The following is a 17,074-nucleotide window of genomic DNA, read 5'->3' on the forward strand; positions in this document are numbered from 1 at the left end:
AACTAAAATCAGGAAGGAATGTAGAACCAAGTAAAAGTAATAAATGAAAGATCATATTTGGTTACTGTGAAAACGTAATTTTCATGAGGAACTGCTACAGGGCACAGCCATGCTGATTCTGAAAATAAATCATCTGAAGGTATTAAATCTGGGTAAGAAAATTGTTCTTAAAACAGTCTTTCACGAGAAGCTGCTCTAGATAAGACACATAACATCCGATGTCCTCTTTAACACACAGTACGTGTTTCCTTTTGAAGGTAAATCATGAGCAGGCCTAGCTTCCTAGTAGTGAATTCATACCTTGTGTCCTGTTGCTTTGATGTGCTTGTGTTCACTAAGGGTCATTTGATACTAGTTAAAACTTTAAAATAGATTAAAGTGGTTAATTCTGTAGCAGACTTGGTTAGCACTTTCTTCTGCAAGAAAATAATAAATGAAAAGAATCTGCAGGCAGCACAAAAGAGTTAACATGTCTCCCAAATACTTAATTCACAGAAAAGGGCTCAGGGGGTTCTGTCTCCATTTTGCTTTGAAAATTGCCCTGGGCAATCAGCTGAACTAGGACTGATACATATTATCCCCGCTGTGCACCGCAAGGACTTGAATGGTGACTCCTGCAGTCGTGCAGAGCAGGACCTGTCTCTAAAATTAAGATTAACTGTAGATAACACTAACTGAACTGCTTAAAATCTTTTTAATTGTGAAGAATACCATGTGATTCTCAACTTCATTTAAAAATACCAAATATTTTCATTTTCTCTCAAAGCCTTCAATCACATACTGTCATTTTTCTAAAAGTTTCACTGGGTAAAATTTCCTAAATGAAAAGAGAGGCTAAGGTAGAAAAATATAAAAAGGTTATGTATATTTCCCTAAGCAATTAAATGTAGTATCTTTATAACACACTGTATCATTTCTTCAAATATTCAAAATTCCGTATTTACATAAATATATAAAAATTATTAAAAATGAAGCTCTGGGGACTCTGGTTTAAAAGGAAGAATATCATTGGAGTGTTCACAAGGCAAGTCAATGCACAGACTAATTTTCTGCAACTTGTAAACTCATCCTTTTTGATATCACTTTTCTTGGAAGATAATGGTGGGTTTCTTCCTAGAATCAAGACAACTTAGTTCCTTCTCTGACTCCTCAGTTTCCTACGCTTATATTTTATGATTTTATCCTTCTACCTCACTGACCTTCCTTGTTCTTGAGATGCTTATAATTTCAAAGTTGTTACTGTTCAATGCTTTAACATTAAGACCCCTTAATGGAAATATTAATGCAATATTAATACTATTAAGGGCTTTATTTTCTCACATGGAGAATGGTTACCAGGGAACTAGAAGTATAAAGTATCTTTCATTAGCAAAGTTAAAAACCCTCAAAGTGTAATACAAACTTACGTATTTCTTCCACAACTTGCGGGTCACATTCTCTGTATTTTTCTACTTCTGCTTTTAGCTGTTCCCTTTGGTCTCGAAGTGAAGAAAGTTCTTTTGTTAGCATGGTTCGCTCTTCCTGCATTCAAAATAATATTATGTACAAGTAAGATAAACAAAATGCCATATGTTATAAAGTTACATGTTTTATAAACATTTTCATTTTATTTCTCATAACTGATATGCATTAGGCTTTTGACAATATTATATACATACATATATTCACAGTGCAAGAACAAACTCAATTCTCATTTTTCTCTGCAATCTCAAGCACCTTATATATATGTTGACTAACTGAATGGAAATTATTATGTAGAATGGAATGCTCATAAATAGATAAGAGGTTACTGATTATGCATGAACTCAAAGATGATTGTCATCAAGTTAGGAAAAAAAAAATACTGCTCCTTAGTTTCACAAGACTGCATCCATTATTATATAAGTAATATTTTATGGCAACATCAATCATTGTAAAATTTTCCTTAAAAGTCATCTAGATAATTTTCCAACCTTCAAAGATGATTAACCTTCAAAAATATTTTAAAATATCAGAAATAACAGAGTTGTAGTTTTGTGACCTCCTTATCACGTTCCTTTAAAGGTAAACCAGAATAAAGCTTTTAAACACAAAATGATCCAATAAATACCATTTGAAATTTCTAGCCATAGTTCTAACAGGTAGAAGTCATAGTGCTATCAGTATTCAGTTCATATGTGTGAAACGTAAGCCCATATAAAAATCAACTAATGGAAAAGTTATGGTACAGAATTATAGGATAAGTCTGGGGCAAAACCAAACAGAGTTCAAGCTGCCTGATCGGACTTGTTTAAGGTTCCTTGCTAGCTTATATTTTTGTACTTGTATTTTCCTACTTTTGCCTTTCTCTGTTCTCTTTAGTTCCAAAGCGAAGAAAGCTCCTTTTGTTGGCATTTATACAAGAGAATGCATGCACACAGCTCTGAGGTAGCCGAGTCCAACAGAACTCTGCAGTGACAGAAATGTTCTGGATCTGTGTTCTCAAAGGCAGGAAGCATCAACTACATGGGGCTACTGAGTACATGTACTGTGACTTTTGTTACCGAGAAACTGAATTTAATTGTATTTAATTTAAATTTAAATGAAATAGATAAATATGATTACAGTATACCACATTAGCACAGCACAGAAGAAATTAAAAAATAACTACAATATAAGACGGTCATTATTTGCTATCAACACTGAAATTATACACATTCTACAATGACAAATGAGTGGAGAGAAGCTAACGGAGACAGGAGAAGCAGAGGGGTGGCCATCCGTGTGAATGCAATGACAGCTCTCCAGATACCCTGAGTTGGGAGCCATCTTAGACTGTTACCAGCACCAAGATCTTTGCCAAATTACTTAACCTCTTTGTGCTTTCAGTTCCTCAAATGTAGAAATGAAGACAGTAATAGGAGCTACCTCCTTGGACTGTTGGCAGGATTCAATAAGTATAGAAAATGTGTTTGGAACAGTCCTGCCTTGCTCACAGTAAGCAGAATATGTAAGCTAGCTGTTTCTTCTCCTTCATTACCATTGTCAGCAGTATCACCACTTTGAATAATATCTAGCAGATGGAAAAATCTTTTAGATATTTCTGAAAACTCCTGACTAGTGAACTCAGGATGAACACAAGAGTTTGTCTCTCTCAGGAGCTTTTCTGAACTACTCTACCCTTCTGATGGCTACAGGCACCAACTAAGTGTGCCAGTGTCTTTTTGTCCTCATTCCAGTGGTTACAGTGGATGGGGTAACCTTCAGTAGACTGGCTAACTAACTACTTTTGGGCATGAATATGTCACCATTAGTTGAAGGTGCTTCTACAAGTTATTGCCAAATAAAGAAGTGGTAATTGCTGTCCACAGAAGAAGAAACATAATAGTTTAAGGTTATGCCCAGAACTTACCTTCCCTTAAATCCTCTTCAGCAATTACCATTCTCTAGTTCCTATCTCTGAGCGTGCTGACTATTCACGCAGACTGTATGTAAAACAACTTTGAAAAGCATAAAGCATGTAAACCTGTGATGTATTCTTTTCTACAATGTGACAGGTTTTTGAGTCTCTTTCACAATCAAGTGGTACAAGCAGAGGCTGAGTTGAAATGCTTAGTGGTTCATGTTGATCTTCAACATTTTTTTCAAGTCATAAATCCATACTTTAGATAATTGAAACTAGAAAGTAAAGTGACTTTTTAAAAAACCCTAATGTAATACTTCAGAGAACATTTACACTTTTTGAAATAAACTAGTAGGTCAATATTCATTTAAATAATTTAGAAACATTACGAGGACACAAGGATACTATAATGATAGTTTTCAATTTGTTCTGAGCCAAGACTTTAAAATAAAAGACTCTTAAAATTTTACATAAACATTTATATAGGGCTGACTTTGTGCCAGGCTCTCTTCTAAGTCCTTTCCAAATATTAGCTAGTTCAATCCACACAGTAACTCAGTGATGTAGATTTTATTATTTCCCACTTTACAACGGAGAAAACTGAGAAGAAAGAGTTTAGGAGACGTTCAAACCCAGGCAGCCTGGCTCCAGGGTTAATGCTTCTTTGCTATACTGCCCAGACAACACAACACAGCAATAATGACAAATCTAGATTCACCACTAGTGAACTACCAGGTGAGATGTTCACATACTTTGCTGAGCTTCACTTCTCTTCTGGGAGAAGCAGCATCCTCCCCACAGGAAGCTCTATGCCTTTACTCTTCTATTTAGAATCGACATGATTAAAGAACCTACAGATACAAACTTACCGTTTCATGTCGGCCAATTTTAGCTTTCTCGATGCTTTTCTGTAGGTTTGCATGCTTTTGGTTTCCCTCAGATAACTAGAGAATTAAAACAAATAAAATGTCTTGCTAAGATAAATTTGCTTAACATAAAGTTTACGAGTCAAGAAGACAGAATGAGATTCGTCTTCAGCCCAAGTCCATGTAACAAAAAAGTCAAAGACTACACTGGGAACTAATTTCTCTAAATTGGAGAAAACCAACTACCATAAATCATTAGGGCAGACTGAAAAAAAAAAAGTTTAATATCACCTCACATGAGTCAGAATGGCCATCATTCAAAAGTCCATGAACGATAAATGCTGGAGAGGGTGTGTAGAAAAGGGAATCCTCCTACACTGCTGAGGGGAATGTAGCTTGGTACAGCCATTATGGAAAATAGTATGGAGATTCCTCAAAAGACAAAAAACAGACTTACCATATGATCCAGCAATCCCACTCCTGGATACACATCTGGAGAGAATTCTACTTCAAAAAGATACACACACCCCAATATTCACCGCAGCACTATATACAATAGCCAAGACATGGAAGTGGCCCAAATGTCCATTGACAGATGACTGGATAAAGAAGTTGTGGTATAGTTATAGAATGGAATACTACTCAGCCATAAAAAATAAAATAATGTCATTTGCAGCAACATGGATGGAACTAGAGATCATCATTCTAAGCGGAGCCAGAAAGAGAAAAAAAAATACCATATGATATCAATCATATGTGGAATCTAAAAAAAAAAGAAAGAAAAAAAAGGACACTATGAACTCACTGACTTGCAGACATGGTAAACAATCTTATGGTTATGAGGGAAAGGGGGTGGGAAGGGATAAATTTGGGAGTTTGAGGTTTGCAAATATTAGCTACTATATATAAAAATAGATTTTAAAAAAGTTTCTTTTGTACAGCACAGGGAACTATATTCAGTATCTTGTAATAGTCTTTAACGAGAAAGAATATATATTATATGCATGACTGGGACATTGTGCTGTACACCAGAAATTGATACATTGCAACTGACTCTACTTCAATTAAAAAAAAAGTATTTCTTCCTATCCTATATAAAAAAAAGAGTAATATGCTTTCAACCTTTTCTACAATCTTCATATATCAGGTTTTCCCACCTTCATCACAAATAACGTGAAGTGTATTATTTAAATTTTTAATTCGAAAATTCAAAAATACCTGTTTTATATAAATTCTCTCTTTAAATTTCTTTTCACCTCTGACTTAAGTCTCTTTGAAACACCTAGACTGTTTCTTATAGACTGGTGGTATTGGGACCTGTTTCACTAGCACAGTCAAAAATGAATGCACCACTGATTATTCTTAAATAAGGTACTTTATAAGGAATTGCATATTAAATTCTCAGAAAGAAAAAAATCTACTAGCCAGCTGTTGATTTTATTCATGTTTTACATACCTTAAAAGTGATCATTTTAAGTATTTTACTAAGCTTAGAAAGTAGTAAGTTGTATTGGAAATGGATTAAATAATACCAGCAAAAGGAGACCTCAGATAATAGAATATTCATTAGTACGTGGTTGAGCCCACACCAAAAAGGATTGTTAATTTCATAACATTGCTTCTTGTCTTAATTGTATTAATCTTACTTGGGCCCCAGACTAAATAATCACAGGAAATTCCCAATACTAAATTCTCCACCACGTCTTTTTAGAAATTTCAGACTCACTTGATTGGGTAAGGGGTTTCTTAAAATATATTCAACTCCTCCCTCATTCTTGAGTTAGAAACATTTAGAAAATCATTAATGATTGGATGAGTAATTTCTTTTGTCTGATTCTAAGAAACTAACCTTTCAGAATATGGCCTTATTATATGTAGAGGGTGAATAATATTTAGATACCCGTTTTCGCTTAAAAACCACAAACAGTACCTTCAGAAAGTTGGTAGATTTACCCTGACTTTAAAAAACCTTCCACTTCTCAATATACATAAAGGTAGGTTTTCCTTTAATGATTCTCTAGTTCCTGATTCTAACCCAGAGCACGAACAAGATCCATCTGTGATGCCAAGAAGACACCACACCAAACCAGTTATACCTCTTCTTGAGAGTATCTTCCGAAGTTGAAAAAACAAAAATCTGCTGTAGATTTAAGAGCCAAAGTAAGCTATAAAGCCCTAAATTTAGCAAGGGGATCTAGTTCTTTAAAACAAAGGCTCTCATTTATAAAATAACACCTTGTTTAAAAGGTTAGTATTCCACCCTGACAAACCCACCTGAAATAATTAATAAATGTATGTAACATCTAAATTCAGGAGTAGAAAATTTTCCAAAGAAAAAATACACATACTTATTAGCGTAACATTTTCCTATTAAAAATGTTTTAAAAATAACCAGACAGGCAGATGTTACCCTCAAAATGAAGAATTACATAAAAATAATCCAATAATTAATGAACATATATCTTAATTATATTAATGAAGTATCTCCAAGGTATTGTATGTCTGCTTGTAGTTATTTACAACTTAAAAGCATTTGAAAGAGAGCTAATTTAGGAATTCCTTAACTCTGAAAATAATCTTATGTAATTTAAATGTGATTTCATGATTTGTCATTTTAAGTATCTTGGTAATGGAGGGAAGCACAATCTAAATGATGTTATTAAATGAGAAGCTTCTGCCAATCATCCTAGGTACTGAAACAATTTGGTTCAACTCAATAGTGAAGGATTCTTGGCTCTGTTTAGTTCTTAAAATCTTAACTCCTGGGAACAATGGCAGCAGCTCTTGTGAGGCAGCCCCTGCTATCAGTTTTTCATCTACACATCTCTTAGAAGCAACATTGCTATAGTTCCTAACACACACCTTGGAATTAAACCAAATCCAGAACTCAGATGACTAAGAGCTGAGATTTTAAGCCACTCTGTAGATATTACCTAAACCAGTAGTTCTAAACTTCAGAACATAGCAGAAGCACCCGAAGAGCTTGTTAAATATAGGTTGCTGGGCTCCACCTCCCAGTTTTTGAATAGTAGAGGTCTGGGGTAGAGCCTAGTAATTTGCATTTTTAACACACTCCCAGGTGATGTGATGCTGATGCTCCTGGTTGGGGGCATCACACTTTTGAGAACTAGTGACCTAAACAAAAACCTGTTTTCTTGCAGTAGAGAACCCAAGTAAAACACACAAGGTATTAATATATGGGAGACTATTACTAGTTCATCAGCAAAAATGAAGTACTGCTAAATATCGTAGCCTGAACTAGAAACAAAACATCTCAATATTTCCGTCACTGAAAGAAATACAAAGTCCACACTTACAAAAGGAGAAAACACAGTGATACTCTATAATCAAAGAGGATTCACCATAGGACTCCTTTAAAGAGAAAACTCTCTTGACACATTTGTATAACATAAAACAAGAACCACCTATATACTGGAAATCCATTTCCAACTTTCCCTAAAGCAAATAATAATTTTTAAGATTCTGTAACTCAGAAAAAACAGCAGCACCAGCAAGAACAAAAATAACTTACAATTAGAAAGAACAGGATTTCATCTTTAGACTTGAGTTTCTGACACAATGCTTCTCTTTAATGCATTCCAGACCACCTATACAGACACTCAGGGTTCAGAAACATAATGCCAATGTTTTCTAAAGGGCTAATTCACTGCCTGGAGGAACTGTCTATTCATAAGAGGAACAGAAAGATTGATTCAAGCTGGTTGCACTGGAAATCTGATTGGCTCCCTTTTAGAAATAAAAAAATTTCAAAGCAGTAAGGAGGAAATACAGAAGTTTTCATAGATGCGAAAGAATGTCAAGAAACAAAGAATGGGGAAAAGAGCAAGAGAAACCAGATCAGTCTACTGCTTGAACAAAATTCATGTACAACACGTTACAGGGTAAAAAAGGTTCTATGTCTTGTTTTCCCTTAAAAGAAAAAAAAAAAAAAAAGAGAGCTAGAGGTAGTATAACTTAAGATTTTATACATTTAAAAAGTATAGTTTATATTAGTGTAGTACAATTTTAAAATTTATTATTTTTTATTGAAGTACAGTCAATTACAATGTGTCTGGTGTACAGCACAATGTCCCAGCCATGCACATACATATATATATTCGTTTTCATATAAAATTTATTTTTTAGGGTGATATTTCATTTAGGAATAGATCACAGGGAAACAAAGAACACTATAAAGATGTATTTACATAAAGATGGGAGCTGTACAATTGTCTTAACAATAGAGAAATGGTAAATCATTATTTCATGGTAATAGATAGGTTATAATTATGTAACCAAAGGAAACATTTAAGAAAACTTTCAATGACACAGATATAGAACAGGGTTTTTAAAAAGCTGGAAACAAAACTGTGAATACACTTGAGAGCTTATCTATGACCAAAACCCCCAAAAAACTGCAAGAAAATGCACAAAATTTAAAAAATGGTTATCTCTGTATTGTGAAACATACTTGTAAATTTTCCATATTAAAAGCATACATAACTATTATTTTTTAAATGCTTTTCCCGGGGAAGGGGGTAAGAAGAAGAAAGAAATAGGTGACGATTAAGAGGTACAAGTTTTCATTTGCAAAATAAATGAGTCATGGGTATGACATGTACAGTGTGGGGAATATAGTCAATAGCTATGTAATATCTCTGTATGGTGATATATCGTAACTAGACGACTAACCATGGTGATCAGTCTGAAATGTACAGAAACATAGAATCACTATGTTGTATAACAGGAACTAGCAATGCATAATAACTCAGAAAAAGATCAAATTTGTGGTTATCAGAGATGGCCACAGCAGGGGGTAGGGTGGGGGTATTGGATGAAGGCAGTCAAAAAGTACAAATTTCCAGTTATAAGATAAATAAGTACTAGGGATGTAATACACAACATGATAAATATAATTAATGCTGCTGTATATTATCTATGAAAGTTGTTAGGACAGTAAATCCTAAGAGTTCTCATCACGAGAAAATTTTTTTTTTCTATTTCTTTTATTTTGTATCTACATGAGATAATAGATGTTCACTAAACTTACTGTAGTAATCACTTCATGATGTATGTAAATCAGATTATTATGCTGCACACCTTAAATTTATACAGTGCTGTCAGTTATATCTCAATAAAACTGGAAGAAAAAATTCTTTTCCCATTATAAGAAATATATGAATGTATTTTCAAGAGACCAAAATGAATATTTTTATTTTAAAAGACTCAAACAATGCACAAGTATTTAAACTAAAGCTCCCTCGCTCTCCACTTCTACACCACCCCCACTACCCTCTCCGGGGTGGGGGGGACCCCTGTAAAGTCTAGTGGGCATCTTTCTTGTCCCAATTCTTTTGCTTAATATTCAAGTATAGGTCAATGTGGAGAACATGTCAAAACACACAGGGGATTATCCTTTATGTTTCATGTCAATATATTTTCTATAGTCTACTTCACTTTTTAAAAATAGATTTTATTTTTTTAGAGCAGTTTTAGGTTCACAGCAAAATTGAGTGGAAATTATAGAGAGTTCCCATATAACCCCTGTCCCAACATACACACAGGCTCTCCCATAAACAAAATCCCCTCCAGAGTGGTACATTTGTTACAACTGATGAACCTACACTGACACATCATTATCACCCAAAGTCTATAGTTTACATTAGGGCTCACCTTTGGTGGTGTACATTCAATGGGTTGAACAAATGTGTAATGACATGCCTTCATTATTACCCTATCACACTGAGTGTCTTCACTGTCCTAAACATCTGTGCTCTGCCTATTCATCCCTGCTTCCTCTCCACAGCCTCTGGCAACCACTGTCTATATAGTTTTGCCTTTCTAAAATGTCATATAGTTGGAATCATACATTGTGTAACCTTTTCAGACTGGCTCCTTTCATTTAGTAAAATGCATTTAAGGTTCCTCCATGTATTTTCATGGCTTGATACCTTATTTCTTTTAATCACTGAATAATATTCCACTGTCTAAATGTACCACAGTTTATGTATATACCTACTGAAGGACATCTTGGTTGTTTCCAAAGTTTTGGCAATTATGAATAAAGCTGTTATAAACATTTGTATGCATGTTTTCCACCCATCTGGGTAGATCTCAAGGAGTGAAACTGCTGAATCATTTATTTTCCCACTGTCTTTCAAGAGCACTGGGAAATGACATGCTCACATTTCAGTCCTAACACATCTGAATACTTCTTGTGAAATTAAGATGGTCCACTATTTGAATTTCTAATAAAAATGTTACTTAAATACTATTTAAAATGTATTGATCCAGTAAATTACTCAGTTTAAGTACTTTATTTCATTAGAAACCACCCATCTAAAATATAACAAATTACTTGCTAAGGAGCATCAGTTAAAGAGCTTAAGCTCAAATATCTATTTAACTTAAATGTAACTAATTTAAATTAAAGTTTTACATTTCTTTTCAGGCCAGGTTATAATATACTCCACATTAAGTATATAAAGCCAAAGAAAAAGTCATAAAGAGACAAGAGTGCTCAGAAATAGTAACTGAATAAAGTACCTGCCTATAAAGGCTTTTATCTTTTTCCTGTATTTCTGCCTCTTATAGTGGATAGATTCAAGAGAACTTGGATTTCAAAGGATTAAAAAAGCAAATGAAAGCCTTCTCTTCCACAGCTTTAACAGCTTTAGCAGAATAAAGAGAGCAACATAACACATCTGGATGAGAGTAGCCAACCAAACTAAGATCTGTGGCAAGTTCAAGTGTTAGAAATTACTGAAAAGGTAAAATGTATTTAACTTTAAAAGCTATAATAATTAACAAAAATTTAAATTGAAGTTTCTTTGCATTCAATCTCAATTTTTAAAGAAGTTATAGACCAGGAAATTTATGGTTATAAATAAATATAAACACTACGGAACCCGAACAACGCCCAATATTTGAATCTGTTGAAATGCAGGGTTGAAAGTTTGAGCCATGCCCTTTGGTTAAGTGAGAACCATACTTTAAACCCAAAAAAGCACCCAACTTATAGGGCTATTTTCGTGAAACTTCTAAATACATAAAACAGCCAGAGTCATTATGAATACTGAAATATTAAAATCTATAAAATATTGATACACTTCTTGAGGGCAAAACAAGCCAAATGAAATTAGGGCTGGCTATCCTGGGAAACTAAGGATATATATGACCTGGACATTGCCACCACCTGGTGGCATGACATTAAAATTGTAGGTCCAGTTTTCGTGGAAAAAATCTTTTCCAGGTTGGTTGATCTGGGGAGAAGAGAGTTGTGAATGAAGAATGGCTGTCACAAATCTGTAATCCACATGAAGCACAGAAGAATGTTCTGGGAGTGGGAGAGGGAATTCTAAAGCTCTAGAGTAAGGCTTTTCAAATTCATCCAGCAAGTAGCTCCAATAGCAAAGGAGAATAATTCCTGGGGGAAGGTTCAGAAGCCTAGCCCAAAGCTACCTACCGCAAAAGCAAAACAAACAAACAAATATAAAAAATAAATCATTGAAATCTTTGGTTCTACTGTAAAAATTTCTGCAAGTTTCAAGTTGTAATATTACCTATTACAATTTTTTATTATTTAAAATTATTTACCAACAAAAATCCTGTTTATATACTTCCTCCATCTACCACCCACCCCCAATTTTTAACTAACTCAACCTCAACAAACATATTTAATTCTTGATTATCCAAGCTGATGGAGAAAAGTAGTAAGAACATTCAATTTAAAAGACCTGGACTTTCAAGTGCATATAGATATAATTTTGTAGGCCCTGTTAATTGCCTCTCTAAAGCTTCAGGTGATCTAAAGCCTTTCTTTGTAAACAGAACTCCAACTTTGTTCAGATTGGGAGGGCAATGTGCTCAGAGAGAATAGGCCCCTCCCAGTCCAAGAGGGCAAACTATGATGTCCTACCTTCCAGCATGAGCATGTATCTCAGACCTGGCCAATGAGGGTTATACATAAAGGGAAACCTATTTGGGAAAGGGGGGCATTCTGGGATTTCCCCTCCTGGATAAAAAGAGAGAGGTATACAAGAAGAAAGTCCATCATTATTCCTGCTTTGGACATTGTCATGGGAAGATATAGTAGCTGTGGTAGCTACTTGCATCTAAAAAGGGAAAGTCAAGAAGAGAAGCCAGCCCAGACCTCTGATACCAATGTGTGGTGAATTCTGAAAGAGCCCACCTCCAAACTTCCTACACAGGATAAAAACCCCTATTACTTAAGCCCATTTGGATCTACTTTTCTGTTATTTGTGGCTGAAAGATATCCTGATTCATGTACACAAGAAAAGGAAATAAAATAATATAATATAATAAAAGAAAGGAAGTATACCAAAATGTCAACAGTAATTGGTTTTTTTAATTGAAGTATAGTCGATTTACAATGTATTAATTCCTGGTGTACAGCATAGTGACTTAGTTATACACATACAATATTATATATATACACACACATTCCTTTTCATATTCTTTTTCATTATAGGCTATTACAAGATAATGAATATAGTTCCCTGTGCCATACAGTAGGGTCTTTTTGTTTATCTATTTTATATGTAGTAGCTAGTATCTGCAAATAACAGTAATTAGTTTTGAATCATAGAATTACAAGCAATTTAACTTTCTTCTCTACTCTTTTGTTCTAAAGTGAGTAAGTTTTAAATTTGTTATAGCAAAATGCAAATGTCAATATTTGAAAATTGGGATGTGGTTTTTTTTTTCTTTTCAGGGAAAATTTATTAATTTATATATATATATATATTTATATTTATTTAATGCCTATTACTCTGCAGAATTTATATTGGATGAGAAAGTTCCCTAGCAGTGGCTGGAAAGGGATGTGGTTTGCTGACTGGCAAGATTATTTCAGGTTTCAACAAAGAATATATATCAATTTTGGGGAGAAGAAGGTAGTCTAAGACAGCAGTCTTGTCTGCTGAAAAGAATCCATAAAGTTGGGAAGCATTTCCCAAAGTGTGTTCCATAGAACATTAATCCCTCAAGAAAAAGAATCAAGTAAAGATTCACAAAGCATACTGGCATATTAAAGGCTCTGAGAACTCAAAGTAGTTTATCTTTGTTAATCCAAAGCCCCAAATTCCTCTGATTACAGAACTCCTCTTCAAGTAATACCTATTATATATCCATTCCACAGGATTACTTTGGATAATGCCGAGCTAGTCTCTAGCAAAATATAATTCAAGTGATGGTAAAAAGAAATAATGGAGTTGAAAATTCATGCTTAATTATTCCTATACATGATATTCCTGAGGCTGAATTTTTAAAAATCGAGATTCCTATAAACATGAATACTTAATGGAAATCATCTGTGTTGCTCTATATTGTGGACTAGAAGGAAAAGAAAAGGTACGGGCCAGGGAGGAAGGCTCCTAGACCAAGTAGACAATAGTTAGGACCAAAACTAGGCAGTGCTGTACTGATCTATGTATTCATTCACTAACAGTTATTATGTCTCTGTGTGTCTCAGTAACTGCATTCCATGCTGGGGATAAAACATGGTTAAGATATGCCTGCTCTCAGAATGCTGGCCGTGGACATAAGACACGTAAAGACTTCACCCTATAAGAAACACATGTAAGATAGTCAAGGCACAAAGAAGTACTCAGCTTTGCTGAGGGGATAAAAACTTCCCAGAAGAAAAGATTTCTGAGGTGGGTCTTAATAAATATCTCTGGTTAATGGACAGGCTGGAGTTTGTTAGTTAAACAAGTGAAAAGAGCCAGTCCGGTGCAGCATGTAAAAATGCAAGATATAAAATAAGTAGCATTCAGGAAGCTGTAAACAATTTGGTTTAACGGGTGCTAGGGTTGGAGAAGGGGTAAGAGCAGGTTATTAGGCTGGCCAGTGGCAGGAGGTAGATTACAGAGAGCCTTAATGTCAGGCTGAGGAATCTGGATTTGTTATTCAGGAATGGGAAACCATCCAAAGGGAATTAAAAAAAAAAAAAACAAAAAACTACTACAGCAGATGAAAGAAAGTGAAAGCTGGAGACAGGGAGACCAGTAAAGACATTAATTCAAAATTCTGGGCCAGAGGTCATGAGAGTCTAAGCCCAGACAGTGGCAGTGAGGATGGACAGGACGGGAGTGATTTGAGAGGTATCAGCACGTAGAATCAACAGAGTTCAGAACCTACTGGATGGGGAGAAAAGGGAGAGGAAAAAAATCCAAGATAACTACCAGGTTTTTGGTTTGGGTGACTAAGTGGATAGTAGTTTCAGAGTCTACAACTCAGAGGAGCAGTCTTGAGTAAAGAATTTTGAACATACTGAATGTGAGTTGCCTGCTAGCTGTTCAAGAGATGTCCAGTTAGTAGCTGAATACACAGGTGTGGAGTTCAGGGCAGAGGTACAGGCAGGAGATGAAAAGTGGGGAGTCAAAAGTATACAGGTGGCAACGGAAGCCACAGGAGTAGGTGAGGCCTCCCAGGAGGAATGTGCAGAGCAAGAAGGGAAATGAGCTGAGGATATAAGGACTTGGACCCTCGTTCATCTGGAGATCCTTAGTACGGCGAAGGTGGTTGCCTGGATTTGAGTTCTTTCCTCCCCTGTTTCAAACATTTTAACAGAAAACACATATTTAATTAAGATGAGGCTGCAAAAGCTAGCTAAAAATCTCATGAGTGATAGTTCTTCTAAATGGCAAATCTTCAAAAAGGAGACTTGAATGGAAAGAATAAACCAAACTTTCTTTACAATTAGAGAGATTGAAGGCCTAGAAGAGATTTTAAGGCCTAGATTTGTATCAACTAAGTATGTTAGCACTAGTTAATTCACATCAACTCTGAAAAGCTCTTTTTGCTGTCAAATATATTGCTGGTTAAAAAAATGAGAAAAATGATTAAAAATGCAATGGGGTGGGGACAGAAATAAAATAGACAAAAAAAAAAAAAAAACCCAAACAAACAATAGAAAAGATCAATAAAACTAAGAGCTGGTTTACTGAAAAGATAAACAAAAACGATAAACTTTTAGCCAGATCCATCAAAAAAAAAAAGAGAGAGGACTCAAATAAATTCAGAAATTAAAAAGGGAACATACCTCAACATAATGTAGGCCATATATGACAAACCTACTGCCAACATTATACTCAGTGGTGAAAAGCTGAAAGCATTTCCTCCAAGATCAGGAAGAAGACAACAATGCCACTCTCACAACTCAACATAGTACTATAAGTTCTAGCCACAACAATTAGACTAGAAAAAGAAATAAAAGGAATCCAAATTGGAAAGGAAGAAGTAAAGCTGTCACAGTTTAAAAGTCGACATGATACAATATATAGGAAATTCCAAAGACTCCACCAAAAAACTACTAGACTAATAAAACAATTCAGCAGAATTGCAAAATTAATATAAAGAAATCTGTTGCGTTCCTATGCACAAACAATGAACTATCAAAAAGAGAAATTGAGAGAACAATACCATTTACAGTTGCATCAAAAAATGTAAAACACCTAGGAATAAATCTAACCAAGGAGGTAAAGCCCTGTACTTGGAGAACTGTAAGATACTGAAGAAAGAAAATGAAGATGACGTAAAGATATAACTGCTTGATTGAAAGAACTGAAAGAATTAATTTTGTTAAAATGACCATTCTACCCAAGGCAATCTACAGATTTAATCCAAAGACTATCAAAATACCAATGGCAATTTTCACAGAACTAGAACAAATAATTCTAAAATTTGTATGGAAACACAGAAGATTCTGAACAGACAATACAATCTTGAGAAAGAAGAACAAAGCTAGAGGTTATCACACCTGCTGATTTCAAGCTATATTACAAAGCTACAGTTATCAAAATAGCATGGTATTAGCACAAAAACAGACACTTAGCTCAATGGAACAGAATAAAGAGTCCAGAAATAAACCAACACACTTATAGTCAATTAATCTATGACCAAGGAGGCAAGAATATACAATGGAGAAAAGACAATCTCTTTAATAAATGGTGCTGGGGAAACCAGATAGCTACATGCAAAAGAATCAAACTGGACTTTCTCACACCATGTAAAAAATAAACTCAAACGGATTAAAGACTTAGATGTAGATGTAAGATCTGATACTATAAAGCCCCTAGAAGAAACACTGGCAATGTGCTCTTTGACACTGATCCTCACGATATTTTTTATATGTCTCCTCAGGCAAGGGAAATAAAAGCAAAAATAAACAAATGAGACTAAATCAAACTAAAAAGCTTTTACACATTGAAGGAAACTATCGAGAAAATGAAAAAGCAACCTACTGAATGGGACAAGATATTTGCAAACGATATATGTGATAAGGGGTTAATATCCAACATATAAAAAGAACTCACACAATTCAACATCAAAAAACAAAAAATGGGCAGAGAATCTGAATAGGCATTTTTTCAAATTAGATATACAGATAACGAATAGACACGTGGAAAGATGCTTAACATCACTAATCATCAGAGAAATGCAAATCAAAATACAGTATCACACCTGTCAGAATGGCTATCACCAAAAAGAAAAGAAATAAGTGTTGGCAAGGATGTGGAGAAAAGAAAACCCTCGTGAACTGCTGATAGGAATATAAATTGGTGCAGCGACTATGGAAAATGGTATGGAGTGTCCTCAAAAAACAAACAAAACAAACCTACCATATGATCTAGCGATTTCACTTCTGGGTATTTTTCCAAAGAAAACAATATCACAAATTCAAAGATATATGCACCCCTATGTTCACTGCAGCATTATTCGCAACAGCCAAGATATGGAAGCAACCAAAGTGCCCATCAATAGATGAATGGATAAAGAAGATGTGGTATACATATACAATGGAGTATTACTTGGCCATAAAAAG

The 17,074-nt window shown here is 34.7% G+C and overlaps 1 protein-coding gene across 3 annotated transcripts in view; it reads right to left on the reverse strand.

Moving 5' to 3' along the window:
* MND1 (meiotic nuclear divisions 1) overlaps positions 1-17,074 on the reverse strand; it is a 59,914-nt gene that overhangs the window by 15,599 nt on the left and 27,241 nt on the right. For all 3 annotated transcript variants that reach the window (XM_072975411.1, XM_072975414.1, XM_072975423.1), the window contains exons 5-6: positions 4,231-4,305; positions 1,407-1,521 (exon numbers count right to left, since the gene is read on the reverse strand). In XM_072975411.1, the coding sequence (XP_072831512.1) occupies positions 1,407-1,521; positions 4,231-4,305 (190 nt within the window). The remainder of the gene's footprint in view (positions 1-1,406; positions 1,522-4,230; positions 4,306-17,074) is intronic.

The sequence above is a fragment of the Vicugna pacos genome, chromosome 2 (assembly GCF_048564905.1).
Source record: "Vicugna pacos chromosome 2, VicPac4, whole genome shotgun sequence".
Classification (NCBI taxonomy): domain Eukaryota; kingdom Metazoa; phylum Chordata; class Mammalia; order Artiodactyla; family Camelidae; genus Vicugna; species Vicugna pacos.